General features: G+C 37.9%; 1 protein-coding gene across 3 annotated transcripts in view; it reads right to left on the bottom strand.

Annotated features, from left to right (window-relative positions):
* The window catches only part of sema5a (sema domain, seven thrombospondin repeats (type 1 and type 1-like), transmembrane domain (TM) and short cytoplasmic domain, (semaphorin) 5A), a 227,343-nt gene that overhangs the window by 23,923 nt on the left and 183,996 nt on the right, over window positions 1–19,424 (bottom strand). For all 3 annotated transcript variants that reach the window (XR_006923712.1, XM_046834116.1, XM_046834115.1), the window contains exons 18-19: window positions 14,156–14,365; window positions 287–457 (exon numbers count right to left, since the gene is read on the bottom strand). Coding sequence is in view for 2 of the 3 variants with exons in the window: in XM_046834116.1 (XP_046690072.1) it covers window positions 287–457; window positions 14,156–14,365 (381 nt within the window). In the remaining variant the exon portion in view is untranslated. The remainder of the gene's footprint in view (window positions 1–286; window positions 458–14,155; window positions 14,366–19,424) is intronic.

The following is a 19,424-nucleotide window of genomic DNA, read 5'->3' as shown; positions in this document are numbered from 1 at the left end:
ATAACACCCACATCCACATTTACTAATAACTCAGAAATGTACATGTGCACACATAAAAAATTGGACTTTCTATGTGTGTGCACATGTACATATCTAAGTTATTAGTAAGTGTGCATGTGGGTGTTATGAAAGTGTTTAGGTTTATACACGGTAACTATGTCTATAAATAGCAGAATCAATGGTGCATATTTAAAATGAGGGGTAATGTGTGTAGGTGAAATAGTGTGTCTGTGTGTGTGTGTGTGTGTGTGTGTGTGTGTGTGTGTGTGTGTGTGTATATATATACCTGGACAGGGCTGTGTGTTACAGAGAGCCTCCTCAGTGTGTAAGCCAAGGCAGATGTCTCCTCCGTAAGCAGGGGGAGGGTTACTGCACGAACGAGTGCGGATGTAATGACCCCCACCACATGTGGTCGAACATCTGGACCAAGAAGACCAACATGACCAGCTTCCATCCACTAAATATGTGGAGAGAGAGAGATATATAAAGAGAGATAGCATAAAAAATTAAGAAAAATTCTCTTTTACTAAGCTACATTTAATGTCTCTGTAATTTTAACATGTTAGTCAGTGAATCATACAGATTATACAAGATAATGGTCTTGTCAATCCTATAAACTTTACATATTACCAGTCTGCAGAATACAGGATGACTTAGTAGAACAAGTGGATGTGTCTTTAAGTGTGGTAAGTGGTGTTACTTTGAGTAGGACAGGTGGATATACAGTACACAGACCAGGCATAACATTATGACCACCAGCCTAATCTTGTGTTGGTCCCCTTTTTGATGCCAAAACAGTAATGCACAAGCATTAATAAACCTTGGCTGCCATGACCTATAAAAAAAATATTAAGATAACCTTCTTTCATCTTGGAAATGTAGTGATAATACAAATATAATGTCACTACACGATGCAGCAAAACAAGTTCATGCTTTTGTTACCTCTACGTTGAATTATCGTAATCCATTAAATGCATTAACAAGCTCCAGTTGGTCCAGGATGAGGCAACAAGAGTTCTTACTAGTACCAAAAGATATGAATACATCACTCTCTTTATAGGTACAGGAGCAGATTTGGAGGAATTACAGACATACAGTGTTTTGGTGACCTGGACTATGTGGATACTATGTGGAGTGCCTCGTTTTCATGTGCTCACTCAGGTTTGTTGACAGCGAATGGCTGGCTGCATTATGTTCCAGAGCACTCTCATGTCTGTTTTGCCTTCTGATTCTCCCATTTCGTTATGCTGTCATAACTAGTCTTGCTCTCTGCACAAAATTAGGTGACAATGGGCAAATCTAATAGTCTGTGCTTCTCCCTCCCTCTTCTACTCTCTGTCTCTCTGTCTCTCTCTCTCTCTTTCTCCATCGAGCTAAACACACTTCTCCTAAGATAGCAGTGATTCTTTCTAATGCCCTACTTCTGATTGGAGTTCTCATCACTTGAAAACCACTCGCTGCTTCTCAGGATAGCCCCATATGGACCGCCTAAAGACACACTAAGAAACCATGATTATGGCTTTGAACAGCAATTGTTACGAGCAGTTTTTCTATGATAGCTTTAGGACTGCATTTGCCACAAACGATTTTGTGCTCAAGTCTCCATCAGTAAACAGCTGAAAACTTCAACAAAATAGACTTCATCTTTAAACTATAATGAATTTCTTGGTTAGACATTTGCACTTATAGACTACACAGCTATCAAAGGGAATTGTTTATAATTGTTTATAAAGATTTGTTTACTTTTAAGTATGGTTCTAACTAACTAACTAAGGCTTGTTCTGGACAGCTCAGGGAGTTTTTGCCTATGGCTTGCTCATTTAGGGATACATTTGTACATTTATATTCATGTGTCTTTGAGTGTGGTAACTACATGTACCTAGCTCCAGCTACACGGAAGGTGGGCGTATCTTCAATGTTATATTTGTTCTAAATCGAAGTAATAGCACATTCTGATCGATGGACATCAAGACATGCCCACTCATTGATGCTCTTTAGATTTCCATATACGAACCTAAAAAATGCTGAAACTGAAACTGAGAGGAGACGATAGAAATATAGATAACGGTGAGAGAAAAGTAGATGAAGAGATGAAGAGAAAGGGGAAAAAAAAGCCTGGGGTATGCAGCACAAGTTAGTGAGAGCATTAAAGATGATAGAGAGGGAGGTGAAAAGAGACCAGCAGTGAAGAAGCAAGAAGAGAGAGAGAGAGAAAGGTAACATGGCATGTCCAAAATGGCTAAAATACAGTGATTATATTTCGAGACACATTTTTGAAAGTGAAGCCTAAACAGGAAATTGCGATTTGACACCGCAAAATTGAATTACTTAGAAAGGTAGCACGCGTGATTCGGCCCAATCCAAGTCATGTCAAAGCAATCATGTTCCCTAAACCGCTTGAGTAAACCTGGCTAATTGGCTTTTACAGTGTGTGTACTGTATTATTCAACCAGATCCTGAACAAGCAAAGCTGATTTGGTTCTCAAACTATTCGAACTAACCCTTCACCTCTACTTTAATTAATAAGAGCGAATAAATCAGCAGCACCTCTCTATTCCTTCTGAAAGAGTGGAGAACCCAGGGAGATGAAAGCCAAAGATTCCCCAAGCATCCACACTGTCTGAGGTCTAATTAAGTCTGTGCAAACACAGAATTATCATCCTGTTTCATCCCAGCACATTAAAAACCCAACAGTAAGAATGGGGGATATAGAAAAAATCGGATCACGATACTTTTACACAATACACTATACAGAATTGTTTGCTTTTCCAGTGATTAATTCACTACTCAAACTTTTCAGTTTGCTTCTTTTCACCTCAGAATAATAAAAACCCAAACTATATAAAATGCTACATATACATGCACATGCCATTTTAAATCGGAACACCAGCACCATTGCTCATACTGTATATAAATTTATTTTTGGACATAAAAACTTGCCGACACAGATCAAGTGCTTCAGTTGCTGTTCAAATCGAATGGGGAAATCGGAATAGGGGAAAACTATGATATCAGTTAATTTGACTCTAGCATGGATGCTGGTGGCCGACATGGTGATTTGAGTATTTTAGAAACTGAAGACCTCCTGGGAATTTTACAAAAAATCTTTTAGAGTTTACACAGAATAAAGTAGCAGTTCTGAATGGTCAGACTTGTTTGAGCTGAAATGAATCTTAATCCCCCACAAGTAAACACTTCTCCAAGTTATCCAAGATAATTAAGTAGCTACTTAACATGATAAAAGCCATGTAGCCCAAGAGCTTTTTTAGGGGCTCTGTTTAAACATAGGAAAAAAAACAGAGCAAAAAAAAATATTTCAATGACACCCTCAACTGATTGAATGATCCTTGACTGTGTCATATTGTCATTGGTACTCATAAATGCTTAATTTGTCTAAAAAATACTATGCCTAAATACTAAACCTTCAATAGAATGCATTTGTTAAACTTTTCAAACTAGTGAAACAACTGGTACAGGCTAATTAAGTGACACAGTGCCTTAATGAACTAACAATGAACAATAAGATTTGACTTAATACAATAAACTATTGATAAAACGAATACAGGAACCTTTTAGGCAGTAGGCTATGAAGTAGGAAATGCAGATGGAATACAGATGAAAAAGCATGTTGTTTTGGTAAAGTCTGGTAAAAACACTCTTCTTGAACTTAAACTGTGTCTTTGAGACAGGATTGTAAACTATCTGAACCATGAAATGGCCATTTTGCAGCTGAAGGCTAGAATTCAGACGTCCTTGTCTACCATAACTACTTAAAATTTCCATTTTTTCCCTTTTCATTTAGTTAAATGACTTGTCCAATTGCATAGTCTGCCCAGGCATAACAGAGCAGGCTAAAACTAGTATTTAATGCACAGTAGTGATGTAAATTTCCACCTACGAAAAAGTGCTCAGTGCATAAAAGTACGCAATACACAATACATATTCTCCATACTGATTTACTGGACCCTAAAGTATCTTATTTGTTCTTTTGGATATTTATTTTATTTTCATTTATTCACTTACATTCTTTTCAAGAATAGTATGCCTGTATTTAGTCTGTATAAATATAATATTTAATATTTAATAATGTGGGGAAAAAAAACAGTTTTTTATATATTTCAGTGTTCTACAGAAAGTACGAAAGTGTGTCTGCTTCATATATTACCGATTTGACATTTTTTGGTAGCATGTGTATCATGATTTAGAAAGCAGTTTGCACAATGTGAAATGCTACTTGCACTTTGTACAGAACATCTGACTTACTATCTCAATATGTGGTAATGGGAACATTGTGTTCATTGTGTTCAAATGAACCAAACTTCTAAAAATCATGTCTAGTTGGGGGAACATGTACAGTTCACATGGCAAAGACATAGATTGAATAAAGACGTCATTTTGTTTTGCATCACAGTAAGAGATGATGATAGATGATGAGTTGTCTGTTAAGCGAATTGCTTGTCATTAATAATGATTACAGACAAGGAAAATCCCTAATTGTCGCCTCGCCTCATATTTTCCACCTGCTTAAAGAGTGCATTTCCATTTAGATGACATGCTTTCCGCTTAATATGGGGACAAGCGCTCATTTAATTAGGCCGACTCCTTCTGTATTACAACACGAAGTAGTAGCCAGTGTAATTAGCCTGAGATGTGATTACGCACCCTGTGCTGTGGGGACTTTTCTTTATTTCCAGAGACAAATCAGAGTCTTTCTGTTTCTTAACAGCACAGGCTTTCTTTTTGTACTTTTTAATACTTATGAACAAATCCGAGTGCCTTTGTTTCCCTTTAGTGCCTTCCTCATTAATCACTCCTCAACCACCCTCTAACACGTACCGTTTACCTCAGGGATGTTAGTATAAAATGAGACACGGTCCTATAATCACTTCAGCAAAGAGCACCACGTTTAGGAGAGCGTTTGAATGCGCGTGTGTGCATGCATTATTGTGCATTAGTGCATCTGTTTTACATCTGCTCCCCATGAATTTCACATTAGCACCTCTGGAAATTATAACAGTTTCAGTAGCACTTAATGTGGTGCCTGTGTTGATAAGGGCATGAAGAAGCATAGGCACAATGCACAGGAATATACTGTTTATGCACCTTATGTCCGATGGGATTTACAAACACTTTTATCCATGATTAAGAAAACAAGACTTCATAAGCATTAAATAATGGATATTCAAGTTCCTAGTGTTGCACTACAGTGCTCTGTAAATAATTCAATCTCTGTTTATGCATGCTTCATTAATGCAGGATTGGAATAAGCAAAATTAAGCTCAAATTCCCATCATTACGCCAATATTCAAAATCTTTTTTTTTTTTTTTTTTTTTTTTTTTTTAACTCTGTATCCACACAAAAACATTCCTTTACCTGATGTGAATAAACAGATTTACTTCTGTTTACCATGTAAATTCTTCCAGAGATTCAGACATTAATGCACAGTATACTGTATGTATATTAAAAATTTCATATAATTTTATTACAATCAACAAGTTACTTGCGCAGGACTGAGACTGCAGATTTGACGCTCATAGAGGTGAGAAAACATCTAAAACCCACCCCCACCCCAACACACAATATATGTACTGCTTAAGCACCATGCTCCAATGGAAATAATGTAGTTTTACAAAACAACTACAACTAGAGACACACTAATTATCATTCATGAAGCTCAATGTTTCAAAATAAAAAGAATATATTTTTTATGATTATTATAAAATAATTCTTATTAATTAATTATAGTAATTATTGCAAGTTGTGTCAAGTGTGAAGCCATTGTGGGTATAATATATTCCAGGTGAATTGCTGTGCCATTGCTGGTCAAGGTCCTTAAATACCCATTTGTATAAATGAGATAATTATAAGTCTTTCTAGATAAGCATGTCTGCCATATATATAACAAAAATCTATAAAATGTAGGACAAGCAACTAAAAGTAAATGTACTACATAAAGAACATATGTAATGTCTTATAACATGATGTAACTTTTTTATTGATTTTATCAATATTTTTTAATTTAAAATTTTAATTATTTAATAATTTGAAAAAATACAAATACACTACACTCTTCTGCTGGCTGCTTGAATTTGCTTATTGTCATCACATCACTATCATGTCCATTCATAAAAGGCACAATCTGTGGCTCCAGAATCATATAAACACACCCATGTGATGACAAGAGTCAGGAAATCCATGCAAGCTAATGTTAAATCTCACTGTGCTATGCAAAAGACGCCACTCTTTCAACGTTGAAAATTTTAAAGAAATTGACAATTCAGGCTGCATCCACTTGGTCATGGTACATATTCAAATTTAGCTACAGAATTAAATTCCTGTGCCCAAGTGCCTTACATACATAATAAACTTCACATCAGCTCCAGCAACGGAAAAAAATAAATGAAAAAACGATTTCACCCTTTTACAGTTTCAGGTAAGTAGGCAAATGTAGAGAGGGCTGGAAGTGTTAGTGTGTTAGGGTGTACACATGATCTGTTTACACAATCCAAGTCGTCCCAGGTTGATGATTAGCCATTTTTGTGCATATGTAAACACAACAAATGATATGGAACCTTATAAAATGAGCCACAAGAGAACTTTGCTCAAACCACAATTTCTACAGTTCAGATCCTGCTTTATAATTAAAACATTGTTTTAATATCTACAATAGTGTACCTAAAGTTAAGTCACCCAAAACATAGTTGGCATTATTTTCTGTATATTAATAATATATTAAATAATGTATTCATTTTATAAACCAAACCTCATTATAGTCCCCGCTAAGCACATGTAGCATGTTGATTTCTGCACCATGTCCGCAACAAAATTACCAATGTTACTTTCACTTCAACTCTGTTTTTGCTCATTTTTTTTTTCACTGCCAGAGGATATCATTGTGTAAAATAACCATCATGGAACACATTATCAATAACTCCGTGGCGCACAGATGGACTTTGAGTTCTAAAGAAGCTCTGCCGCGAATAACAAGTGGCCTGAGAGCTCATCAGTAGAAAAATGTCAAAAAGCACTTAGGTCTTTTGAAGCTAGTTCTCTTTCAGGGCCATGCTAACAGGACTATGGATGATTTATTTCAGAAGAACTTTATGTGAAATCACCCTAAAGCATGTGTGAAGGCAAATTTTGACTGTGGGCATCTTTACACATACAGTACACCCACCAAACACTAATAGGAACACCCGTACATCTGCCTATTCTTGTAATTTATTCAGGCGTCACAGAGCACAACCAAGTCAACCAAAATCCTTTTCCAATCTTCATATATCCATTTTTTTAGCGACTCAATGCTTTCTGTAGCCTCAGTTCTTGTGTTGTGCAAATACAAACAGAGCAGAAAAGTATAATTAATGAGCAAAATGATAGATAACAAAGAAACAAAGCAATGAGGTAGCAAAAAAACTATAACCTGAGCATAAAGGTGTGGAATACAAATGACAAGCATCTGACAAAGAATGTAAGACAAAGAATGCAGTGAACTGTGAGCGTATATACAAGTTCTAATTATCGTGAAACATGAATCGGGTGCAGAAAAAAATCAACAAAAATCAACAGGGAAAAAATAAATAAATACAAAATTCAATCCTTCGTTTGCACAAACTGCTGTTTGCACGCTTCTGTTAAACCAAAAGTTTACAACCAGCCAAATGTTTACATGTACAGTATTTATTTTTTGATTTGTATATGGACAATCCCTTTTGCACAACCTTCTGTACTGTATTTTTGTACACAACCTCGTCACTATACTGTATATTAACATTCCTTCTTGCACAATTTACTGTACTCATCGGCACTACTATGTTACTGTTTTTCCTGTCTCATGTCATCTATTGTTGTGGTGTTTTGCACTGCACTGTGCACTTTGTGTTGTTAGTTTAAAGTTTTGTGTACTTCTATGTTCCTCATGTTCCTTTTGTTAATTTATATTGTTTGCTGTTGCACTTTGGTCCTGCAGAAACGTTGTTTCGTTTCACTGAGTACTGCACTGTATATATTTTACATTTACATTAAAGCCCACTTGACTTGATTTGACTTGAAACAGATGGACTTGGTGCAGTGGTATGTGAAAAACATTGTCCCTGCCCATAATATAGACATTTTGCTTGACAGGAGGGAAACTGGTAGGTGTGATCTGGTGATATTTAACATACCTGCCTCAAGGTTGTGTATCACAATGGTTGCAAAGAGTAGCTATTTATGGTGTATGAGTTGTTGATAACCGACACTCACTCTATATATTTAGTATCGCGGTAAAACATGCATAAAGAGTCTCACGTTAGCTCACAAACTGTGCCATAACGTTTTCTTTTGTGCTCTCTGTGTATGTTAAGCCAAAATCATGAGTCTCAAAGTGGTTAAAAATTCTATCACCTACTTATTCAGTACTCATCAGTTTCAGAACAAATTACAGACAAGTACGGCGGTATTACTGTGTGTGTATGTATGTATATATAGAAATATATATACAATCGATTAGCTGGGCTGCTCAAGTTATGGGTTAGCGTGACGGAAAGATAACACAGCTGCTTGTGAAATAGTGCAGAGTACAGGGTCAAACTGTATAATCCTCATAATGTGAAAATGATATAGTTTAATGAAACGCTCCTGTGTAAACTGTTTTTCAGGGAATGAATATGCATTTGTACACCAATGCATATTTTTTCCTTTTTTTATCAACCCTGTGAGTTTGCTGCCTGCCTGCCTTTTTCTCCGTTCCAGTCTCTTTTTATAGCATTTGTCTACTACAACAAATGTGTCTTCAAATGTGATTTTATGGCGGCTTTACTGCGTTCAAATGCTTGTTTGAAATGTGTGTATATTTAATTTATGCATATATTTTTTTATTATTATACAACATTAAACTAATTATATATTCTAGATGCTTATAACTTCACAACTGAACAAAATGCCTGTGTATTTTTTAAACAAAAACTGTCAAAACAATGTTGCATTCATTTTATATAGATTTTTTTTTAAAGCATGGTTGTCAACTTGCCATTTGTTTTTTGCCATTTGGCCTGGCGCTTTTACCCCGCACGTTCACAAAATGCATGGATGTGGCTTTGACCCTGCTAAAGCTTCGGGGCATCTGCATTCTAAACTATATCGACGATTGGTTGATATTAGCTTGATCAGAGCTTCTGGCAGTCCGGCCTCAAGATGCCGTTCTCACCTGCATAAAGAAGCTGGGGTTAAGTTTAAACACCAAGAAGAGTGTGCTTTCTCCAGTACAAAGCACCACCTTTGTAGGCGTAGTGTGGGACTCGACCGTTATGCAGGCAAAGCTGTCTCCTGCTCGGATCAAAGCTAATCTCACAACAGTCAAGAGAGTGAGAGAAGGTCAGTCACTCACTGTAAAATAGTTCCAGAGGCTGCTAGGACTCATGGCAGCAGTGTCCAGTGTGATTCCACTTCGCCTCCTGCACATGAGACCCCTCCAGTAGTGGTTTAGAGACAGAGGGTTCTCCCGAAAGGGCAATTTACTCCGTACTATTAAGGTCTCGCAGCGAGCTCTTCGAGCCTTAGATATGTGGAAAAAACCTGAGTGAGTTCGCCGGGAAGTAGTCCGTCTCCTCCTGGTGCCACCTCGATGGCCGGGCAGACCATGGTTCACGGACCTGGTGTCCCTCCTCGAGGAACCTCCTTGGGAAACTCCTCCCAGGAGGGATCTTCTCTCCCAGGTGGGGGTACTCTGGTTCACACCCGCCCAGAGATATGGAGGCTGTGGCTTCTTAGCAGCTGGTCTCTCTACTGAGGTAGTGGAAACCATCCTTCAATCCAGAACTACCTCCACGATGAGGTTGTATGCCGCTAAATGGCACTTGTTCCACCAATTGGACCAGTTGCTTGTTCAGTGCGGGAGTTCCTGCAGGAACAGTTTGCCACAGGGTTGGCTTTTTCAACCCTGAAGGATAACGTGTCTGCTATTGCAGCATACTGTGCCCCGTTTGCTGGGCAGTCACTGGGTAAACACCCTTTGGTGTTAAAGCTGAGGCCCGGGACGCTGAGGTGGCCCTTAGGTATCTGTCTATCAAGCTTGCTTTCCTTCTGGCTATATGCTACCTGAAGAGGGTCGGGGACCTACAGGCTCTTTCCGTGGCCCATCACTCCTGGAGTTTACCAATGGCATGGCCAGTGCCTTCCTTTACCCTAAACCAGGGTATGCAGCTAAGGTGCCCACAGCTCCCTCATGACCTGTCATGCTGCAGGCATTCTACCCTCCTTCCTTTTAAGCCCCTGACCAGGAGAAACAATACCGACAGGTACGTCTACAGGACGAGTCCGTGGAGGAAGTCGGAGCAGCTGTTTGTCTGCTATGGCCCCCTGTAGGAAAGGGTTTCCTGAAAACAAGCAGACTCTCAGTAGGTGAATCATGGATGCTTTTTCATCTTAGGAGTCCTCTGGTCTCTGCGCTCCTTTCAGAATCAAGGCTCCATCCACTCGGAGTGTGGTGGCCTCTACAGCCTGGTCCGCTGGAGTCCCACTTCAGGACATTTGCAATGCTGTTGTCAGGTTTTATGACCTCGACCTTAGAGCCACTCCTGGCTCCTCTGTCCTGCACTCTGGTTGTGCTCTCACACACTTGGCAAGGACTGGTCAGTGTGGCATGATTCTACACTCGTTCCCAAAGCATTGTGATGCAGCTCGAGTTCCTAAAAGGGAATGTCTCTATTTTACGTATGTAACCTTAGTTCTCTAAGGGAACGAGACACTGCGTCACTGCATCACTGAGCCACACTCCCTGCATCCCTGCCATGCTTCCCTTCTTATTTGCAAAAGCTAGCGTCGGCTCCACTGCGTGCGCAGTTTGTAGCTTCCTGGTCGTAACATCACCCCGCCGGTGATGCCGCGTCTTGCCTTTGGCCGGATTAGACATGTGTATCAGCACGTGAACAACACGGAAGCGTTCCCAAAGCGTTGCGATGCAGCGTTTTGTTGCCTCAGGGAACTAAGGTTACATACAGTTGTGTTCAAAATTATTCAACCCCCAATGCTGTAAATGGTTTTAGGGAATTTAGTGTACATTTGTAATTGTATTCAGAATGAAATCCTACAAGGACTTCTTAAAGAACCATATGCAACTAAAATGACATCAATTAGTTTTGTAATACAGTAGTAAATGTTTCTTTTGTGAATTCTTCATTGACATAATTATTCAACCCCTTAAAGACTACCACTCTGAAGAACAGAGGTTCAATGAAGTGTTTTCAATCAGGTATTGAAAACACCTGTGGATATCAGGGAGCAGCAATAAAGCCTAATAAGCACCAATTAGGCAGCTTTAAAATGACTGTGATACTCAGCTCCTTCTAGACATTTACTGGTGTGGTTACAAACATGGTGAGGTCAAGAGAATGGTCCAGGAAGACAAGAGAACAGGTGATTACTCTTCACAGGAAGGGCAATGGCTATAAGAAGATTGCAAAGATGTTAAACATACCAAGAGACACCATAGGAAGCATCATTCGCAAATTCAAGGCAAAGGGCACTGTTGAAACGCTACCTGGTCGTGGCAGAAAGAAGATGCTGACTTCGACTGCTGTGCGCTACCTGAAGCGTAGAGTGGAGAAAAGTCCCGTGTGACTGCTGAGGAACTGAGAAAAGATTTGTCAGATGTGGGTACTGAAGTTTCTGCTCAGACAATACGGCGCACCCTGCTTAATGAAGGCCTCCATGCCAGAACTCCCAGGCGCACCCCCTTGCTGTCCCCAAAGAATAAGAAGAGTCGACTGCAGTATGCCAAAAGTCATGTGGACAAACCACAGAAGTTTTGGGATAGTGTTCTGTGGACTGATGAAACAAAATTAGAACTGTTTGGGCCCATGGATCAACGCTATGTTTGGAGGAGGAAGAACAAGGCCTATGAAGAAAAGAACACCTTGCCTACTGTGAAGCATGGCGGGGGGTCAATCATGCTTTGGGGCTGTTTTGCTTCTGCAGGTACTGGGAAGCTTCAGCGTGTGCAAGGTACCATGAATTCTCTTCAGTACCAGGAGATATTGGATGACAATGTGATGCAGTCCGTCACAAACCTGAGGCTTGGAAGACGTTGGACCTTTCAACAGGACAATGATCCCAAGCATACCTCCAAGTCCACTAGAGCATGGTTGCAGATTAAAGGCTGGAACATTTTGAAGTGGCCATCGCAGTCACCAGACTTAAATCCGATTGAGAACCTCTGGTGGGATTTAAAGAAAGCAGTTGCAGTGTGCAAGCCTAAGAATGTGACTGAACTGGAGGCTTTTGCCCATAATGAATGGGCGAAGATACCCGTAGATCGCTGCAAGACACTTGTGTCAAGCTATGCTTCACGTTTAAAAGCTGTTATTACTGTAAAAGGATGTTGTACTAAGTACTAAGATTGAATGCCACTTGGGGGTTGAATAAAACTGATAATGATGTGAGCTCAGAAAAGACATTTGTGGTTATTTCATTATAAATGTTATGTTATATTTGTCTGACCTACACGTGCCTCTTTGATTTAATTGTAAGCAGGATGACTGAATGATCATAATCAATGTCAAACCGACCAAAACAATCAATTTCAGTGGGGGTTGAATAATTTTGAACACAACTGTACATAACCTAGAGACGTTCTGCCTGATGTTGAATTAATGTTTAACTGTATATTCTTGCTAAGTAGATACCACCAAGCAGCAATGGCAGTTCCTGCTTGAATGATGCCCCCAAGGTGAACCACGCCATGACCCAAAGTCTCCCCCAGTGATTAGTTTCAGCTTTGAAAACTCCTCTCTGCTTCAGCTACCATCACAGTCCACAAATTTGGATACATTTCTGAGAGCTCCTATAAATATCATTTAAAAATGTTTTTATTGCACAAATAAATTCATGTCACTGTGCACAATTTATTACACTCTCAGAACCAAGAACCATAAAACTCCTTGGCTAATTGAAGCCATAAGATACATATAACATCTATATCCTTATAATATATGTTTTTTTAATTAGCCTTTTAAGCTGCACTGAAGATTCCCCTCACTGAACTCAGTTCAGGACCTATTCAGTACCTTCACAGAAAACCTCTATGACATCACCTCAATTAGATCAATAAGTGCTAGTTTAACTACAATCCAACTAGACTAGTTAGGTTGTAATTGTTTTGTTGATACACACATTATGATAAACGACATACTAAAATGTTATGCAAGCTGAAAAAAATATTATTGCTTTATGCTTAAAAGCATAGCAGACAACACAGCATAACCTAAGTGATATACAGTTATTAGCCTATTTCATTAAATGAATTAGCTTTTACTATCCACATAACGAGATGAGCAATAAAGCTGCATACACACCTTTATTTTTTGCATGTTTTCCCTCCTACTTCTTCCTTTATTTTCTTAATTGGGGTTTAGACCTTTTTTTATCAACCATAATTTAATTTGGATTAAACTATCCTTACTGACATGATGTCACCCAGCCTTTTTCTGAGTGTATGAGTGTGGGAACTTCTCCAATTGGTGGTTGCACACTCTGAATCCTGACCAGGTTCATGACCGTAACATGATATAATAATATATAATATAAACCCTAACCCGTGTAAATGAGTGGTTTAAAAAGTGGACGACAGAATGACGCCTCCCTGGGCGAGACTGCCCATGTCGCCTATGACTAAATCCGCAATCAAAACAAGTTTAAAGCAGAGCGTGCGACTGATTTTGTGTAATGTAGTTGAGTGAAAAGTATGATATTTCATTATGTAGTGAAGTTAAAGTAAAATTCTCCCTAAATGGAAATACTTGAGTAAAGAAGTTATGCAAAAAACTACTTAAGTACAGTTATGAACTACATTTACTTTCTTACTGTCCACTACCGATTGCTTTACTAGATTAAATAATTAGAAGAATAACAAAAACTTATTATTAACAGCATTATTTCCAAGTAATCTTATAAGGCATATATTTAAAGGCCATGATTATTCATAGGAATTAATTTGTTGACCTTACAGTGAATCTGCAATTTTGTAGAAATGCGTTAATAATGCTTATTCAAGTGTTAACGCATTGCATAATCAGTGCTTATGCATGTTTGTCCTTACAACGGTTGCTTACGCAAACTTTTTAATGCATGATAATGCAAAAAAAAAAAAGCATAAAAATGTAATAAGAGGCTTATCACCTGGGCATGGTGTAGTGTTACACTCCTGGTATTCCTGCGCTGGCCCTGAACATGTCGTCCCGCCGTATTTCGGTTTGGGGTTTGTGCAGGTTCGCTTTCGGCTACGGACACCAGAGCTGCAGTCACGGCTGCATTGAGTCCATGAGCTCCATACCGACCAGCCTCCGTTTACAGTGAGCCCAGAGATACGGCCTGAGCGTAGCACGTCTCCTGACACACACACACATAGAGAGGATGAAGGATGCTGAGTTAGGATTTAGGAGTTAGGTGTCTTCGCTGAATTGAGGACATGAAGACTCAGATTTGGTGCTCATTCATGCAATATATGAATTGATGCCATGTCATAAATTTGACACTTTCAGATTGAAGCCAGATGAGTAGCAGGGAAATATATAGCATATGAGATAAGAACAGCAGACTCTTAAAAGTGGCAAGGATAATAACAAGATCCTGGCAAGACAGAGAAAGAAAATGTGCATTCAGGGCAAAATTGTACTTTTTTATTTGTTTGTCAGGTGCTTTTTCAACAAAGTTAAACAGTTTTTACCATTATTACCCCTCCAGCAAGACCCCAAAACCATGACAATATACTGTATTTAGTCAACTGATCACATAGAGAACATTACAACAATGAACATTTACATTTGTACTGATAATAAAATAAGTAAGCTAATGTCTAGTGCAGTGCATTCAAATGTTAGCTAACCTTTGGCCTCTTTATAATATAGAAGGTGGATAGTCAGTTAGATAGTGGTTCACTATAATCAGGACTACATTTAGAGTGAAACTGATACTACTTATTAAATACAAAATTAATGGGAGCGATATAAAGATTCCTACATTTGTTAGACAACAGCTTGCGTTAATGACAAGCAAGTTTAAAGTGTCGAAAAAAAAAAAAAAAAATATCGGTTTCCCCCTGATTCTAGCAATGTGTGAAATGTGATAAATCATATTTTGTCATATTCAGAACACTGTGTGTTGTCTTTGAAGCCACTTGTCTCTACTGTATTATAAAAAAACTTAGCTAATGTTAGATCATAACCTGGAAAAATAATACAAAAACAAAGAAGAAATTATTTCTAAAATGATCAGAAAAAAAGAACATCTACAAGAAAGAGTCAGTATATGTGTATAGTTGAAAATCTTACACATACGACCGTGCTAGTTTTGGCTGAACGCTGTCTTTAAAATAAAATATATTCTCACAACAAACTTTAGAGTTTTTTATTTTTACTTTTTATTTATTTATTTATTTGTTTTCAGGTTGTGCTTCACTCACCATTTTTCAACACTTGACCTTTAGCAAGGCCTAGCTGGGGATGAGAGGAATGTCAGTCCCTCTTTGCCTCTTTGCTCATTCTCATTATTTATAGAGCTCTCCATCAAATAGGCCTCTCAATGCCAATAGACTGTTTCATAACCTTTTCACACCTTAAAACCAAGAGCATTGAGCTGCAAGTAAACACAAAGCACCAGCTGACTACTCAATAAACAGCCATACACTTCTCTAGTACAAATCAATTGCAACTAAAATGGAATGAGCTTTATTGCATGAATGCTGAAAACGAAGTGGCCTGAAAATAATAAAGAGGAGGGAGAGAGAAGGAGCAAGACGAAGAGGAGAAGGAGATGAAGGTAGAGGAGGTCCAAACTGAACTAAGACAAGGATAGATAGATAGATAGATAGATAGATAGATAGATAGATAGATAGATAGATAGATAGATAGATAGATAGATAGATAGATAGATAGATAGATAGATAGATATGATTTATAAATGAAATGCAAGTGTTTGTTTCCTCAAGGAATTAAAGATAATGAATGAGTATCAAGCCATAATTCAGTACTGAGTAAATTTATAGAAAGCAAGTGAACTGAGCTATGAATCATCTTGATTGATTTTTCAGAATGGAGAGAACACTGTAAGAGAAAAAAAAAAACATGAGTTGGAAGTAATGCCATTAAGGTTTTCCTTGAGTTTTATTTATTTGCTCATTGCTTAAATGCTTTTGGCCATCAGGCATGAATTCACCATTAATGTTTTCACCGAAGACATCAGTCCATTGCAGGGCACAATTCTTTTGGGAGGTTGGAGGAAACCTGAAGAACCCAGAGGAAACTCACATGGACATGGGGAGGGAGAACATGCAATACTGTACACAGGCAGAACTGTGAGGGAGCAGTGATACTGTAGCTGCTGTGACACTGTTGCCACCCTTTAACCCCATTTTCCATTATTACTCTCTTCCCAAATATTATATGTATTTTTATTCAAAGAAGCTGAGCTTCCAGGCAATGGAAATATGCAATCAAACAAGGTGGCACAAAGGGGTGGCATTTTTGTTGTTGCACTGATGCAAAAACATCTAAAAATGTACAAAAAATGTTTTATCACAACGCTGTGTATATAATTGGACCCCCAAAATCCCCCTAATCTACTGTCATTGAGTAATGGTGGCAACAAGGGGGCACTAGAGGTTTATTCTTACCCTATTACTATATTACAATGATTATAAATTAGGTGACACATTTCTGAGCTCAAATGAGCTTAAGAAAGAGGTTGTAAAACTTTATTTCTAATTATTGCTATGGAGGTCATAATGTTTTATTCAGTTATTTCCTTTGTTTATTCAATGTGTTTATTCATATATTTTTATGTGATGAGCCTGTATTGTGCCACACAATCTTTAATAACCTCTAAGACCTCCATGTTTTACTAGCCCTAATATACTAGTTTTTGATACCTGACTGTAGCCCAGATTTGATTTTCGAGATTTGCTAATAATAATTTAAAAAATCTTCATATTTATTTTGCTCATAATATTTGAATTATAATCGAAGCATCATCCCATCATGCTTTCGAGAATTGTTCGATAAAGCTAAACAATGAGAGTCTTCTGTTTTGACAGCCTTGGACCTAGAATCGGAATCCATCTTTGGCTTTTCTTATATTTATTTCAGTCAAACTTTCTGGATCTACTGACCAGTACAGACATATGTACATTTCTCACCACTATAACTGTTATTGTTTCCACCTTTGCATTACAGTTTATATAGAAACAAACAGTGTTGGGCAGTAACGCGTTACTAGTAACGCAGTTACTTTTGACAGTAACTAATACTGTAACGAATTACTTTTTAAATAAAGTAACTCCGTTACCGTTACCGTATGGTAAGTTAACTGTTACTTTTTTAAATGAATGAATTTGGGCTGAAGTGTAGACTACAGTCTGACCTGTTTACAGCAGAGACGCATTGTAGGATTGGTGGATGAACGACTGTAAACACGAAGAAGACGCGCTGTGGGCGTGTTTCCGTTTATTCAGGTCTGTGCAGCAGTAATGGCGAGTCGAGGCGAGAGCAAGACGAGTTTCTCAAAGTGGAAATAATCTCATTATTTCACTTCAGTTGAGTATAAAGACCAGAACTTTTTAGAAAAATGTAAGCTGTGTCTTTCTGTTTTGAAGGTTGTATCTACTGCGATAAACAGCAACTCCAATCTGTTGAAGCTCCTCCAGAAACTCCATGCCTCGACGAAGCTAGAAGCTAGAAGCTAACCCGGTGTTCTGTTCTACATTGTTGATAGTTTTCATACTTAAGCTGTGAAAGGAACATTTTTAAGAGCTCAACACAACAGCTTTTATGATGAAGAAGCCACTTTAGTTTTTGATTGTGAATATATTATTCAGCTTGTTTTGTTATTTATTTTAGAAATCCTTGTGATATATTCAGTTTGTGCTGCTCTGACTTAAATAAAATAGTGTTTAAAAATTACTTTGTGTTTAAGTCAGTTTTGTGTTTGTACCATAACGCATAAAAGGGGAACATTAATGGGAACATTAAAGAAGGTTCTTTAGAAAAGTAACTAAAAAGTTACTTTTAACATTAACGCATTACTTTTTGGTGTAAATAATCAACAAAGTGACTGAGTTACTTTTTGAATGAAATAACTAGTAACTGTAACTAGTTACTATTTCTTAGGACCTAGCACAACACTGGAAACAAATGCCATGTTCTCATATTCTACATGTCTTTGTCCCTGTTCTGTCATTGGTTTGTTAACCGAATGTGTTCACCACTTCTGTGCATAATTCTGCATCTAATTATTTTGTCTACTCATACAACGTCAATGTAATGTCACCAATTTTTACTGGACAATTTGCCTATATCTCCCAGTGTTCTATATTCTGTCTCCAGCTTTTGCAAAATTCCCAGAATCTCTATTCCGTCTTTATACACCTTGCGCTATATAGCAAATGGTTTGTGGACACCTGATAATAACATTCATATGTGCGTAATAAACATTTAATTTTAGTCTCTTTTTTGCTGTTATTATAACCTTCACTCTTGCCACACAGATGGCATTGTACCAGATTCTTGTGGGAATTTCTCATTCAGCCACAAGTGCATTTGTGCGCATGTGGGCATGCTGACAGAGTTCTAGTTCATTCCACACAGGTTTTCAGTAGGTTTGAGGTCAGAGCTCTGTGCACACCACCCTTGGCAAACCATGTCTTTACAGAGCTTGCACTTTGTGCACAGGGGCCTTATCATACTGGAGCGCATTTGGGACTCTTAAATAAAGTGAAGTTATAATTATAATGCAAAAGCATACAAGCACATTCTAGACATTTGTGTGCTTCCAAATTTGCTGAGTTGGATGATCAGGTGTTAACAATCTGTAAGCCATAAAATGTACAGAACCTCAGTTACCTATTAGTTTGACAGTACTGAATAATTGATATGTTCCTGAATACAATACCTGGATTTGTATCTTTTTATCATTTGTTTCATATTCTGCTTCGTTGGTTTCTTGGTCAGTTTTTACTCCCTATGTGTCAATGAACTTTGAAAATTATACTCAGAATAGTTTTTCTGACTAACAACAACGGAATGTACAGGCTAGGCTAGTTCTCCATGTCAGAACTAATCCAATTTAGGTGAATATGGCCTGCTCTAGATACTTTAGCTACTCCAAAAGCACCTGTTTATAAAACACGCCTTTCGCCACTGCTGATGCTTATTAACAGTTAGACAGCAGGCAATTAAAAACATCTCCCTGCTGGATTTTGTAGAGCAGATAAAGTAAAAAAAATGTTGTGTTTATACACATGGTCAATGATGAAACAAGGAGCACGATTTATGAAAGTCTCACCCTGACAATTTAAATAATTCATAAACTAATATTTATTGTAAAAGATGACCATGACAATTATGTAACTGAGGGACATTAGCAAAATTTCTGAGGTGAGAAGATGCTTTAATCC

This window comes from Silurus meridionalis, chromosome 21, assembly GCF_014805685.1.
Source record: "Silurus meridionalis isolate SWU-2019-XX chromosome 21, ASM1480568v1, whole genome shotgun sequence".
Classification (NCBI taxonomy): Eukaryota; Metazoa; Chordata; class Actinopteri; order Siluriformes; family Siluridae; genus Silurus; species Silurus meridionalis.
The sequence above is the reverse complement of the archived record's forward strand: the minus strand, read 5'-3'. Positions and strand labels throughout refer to the sequence as shown.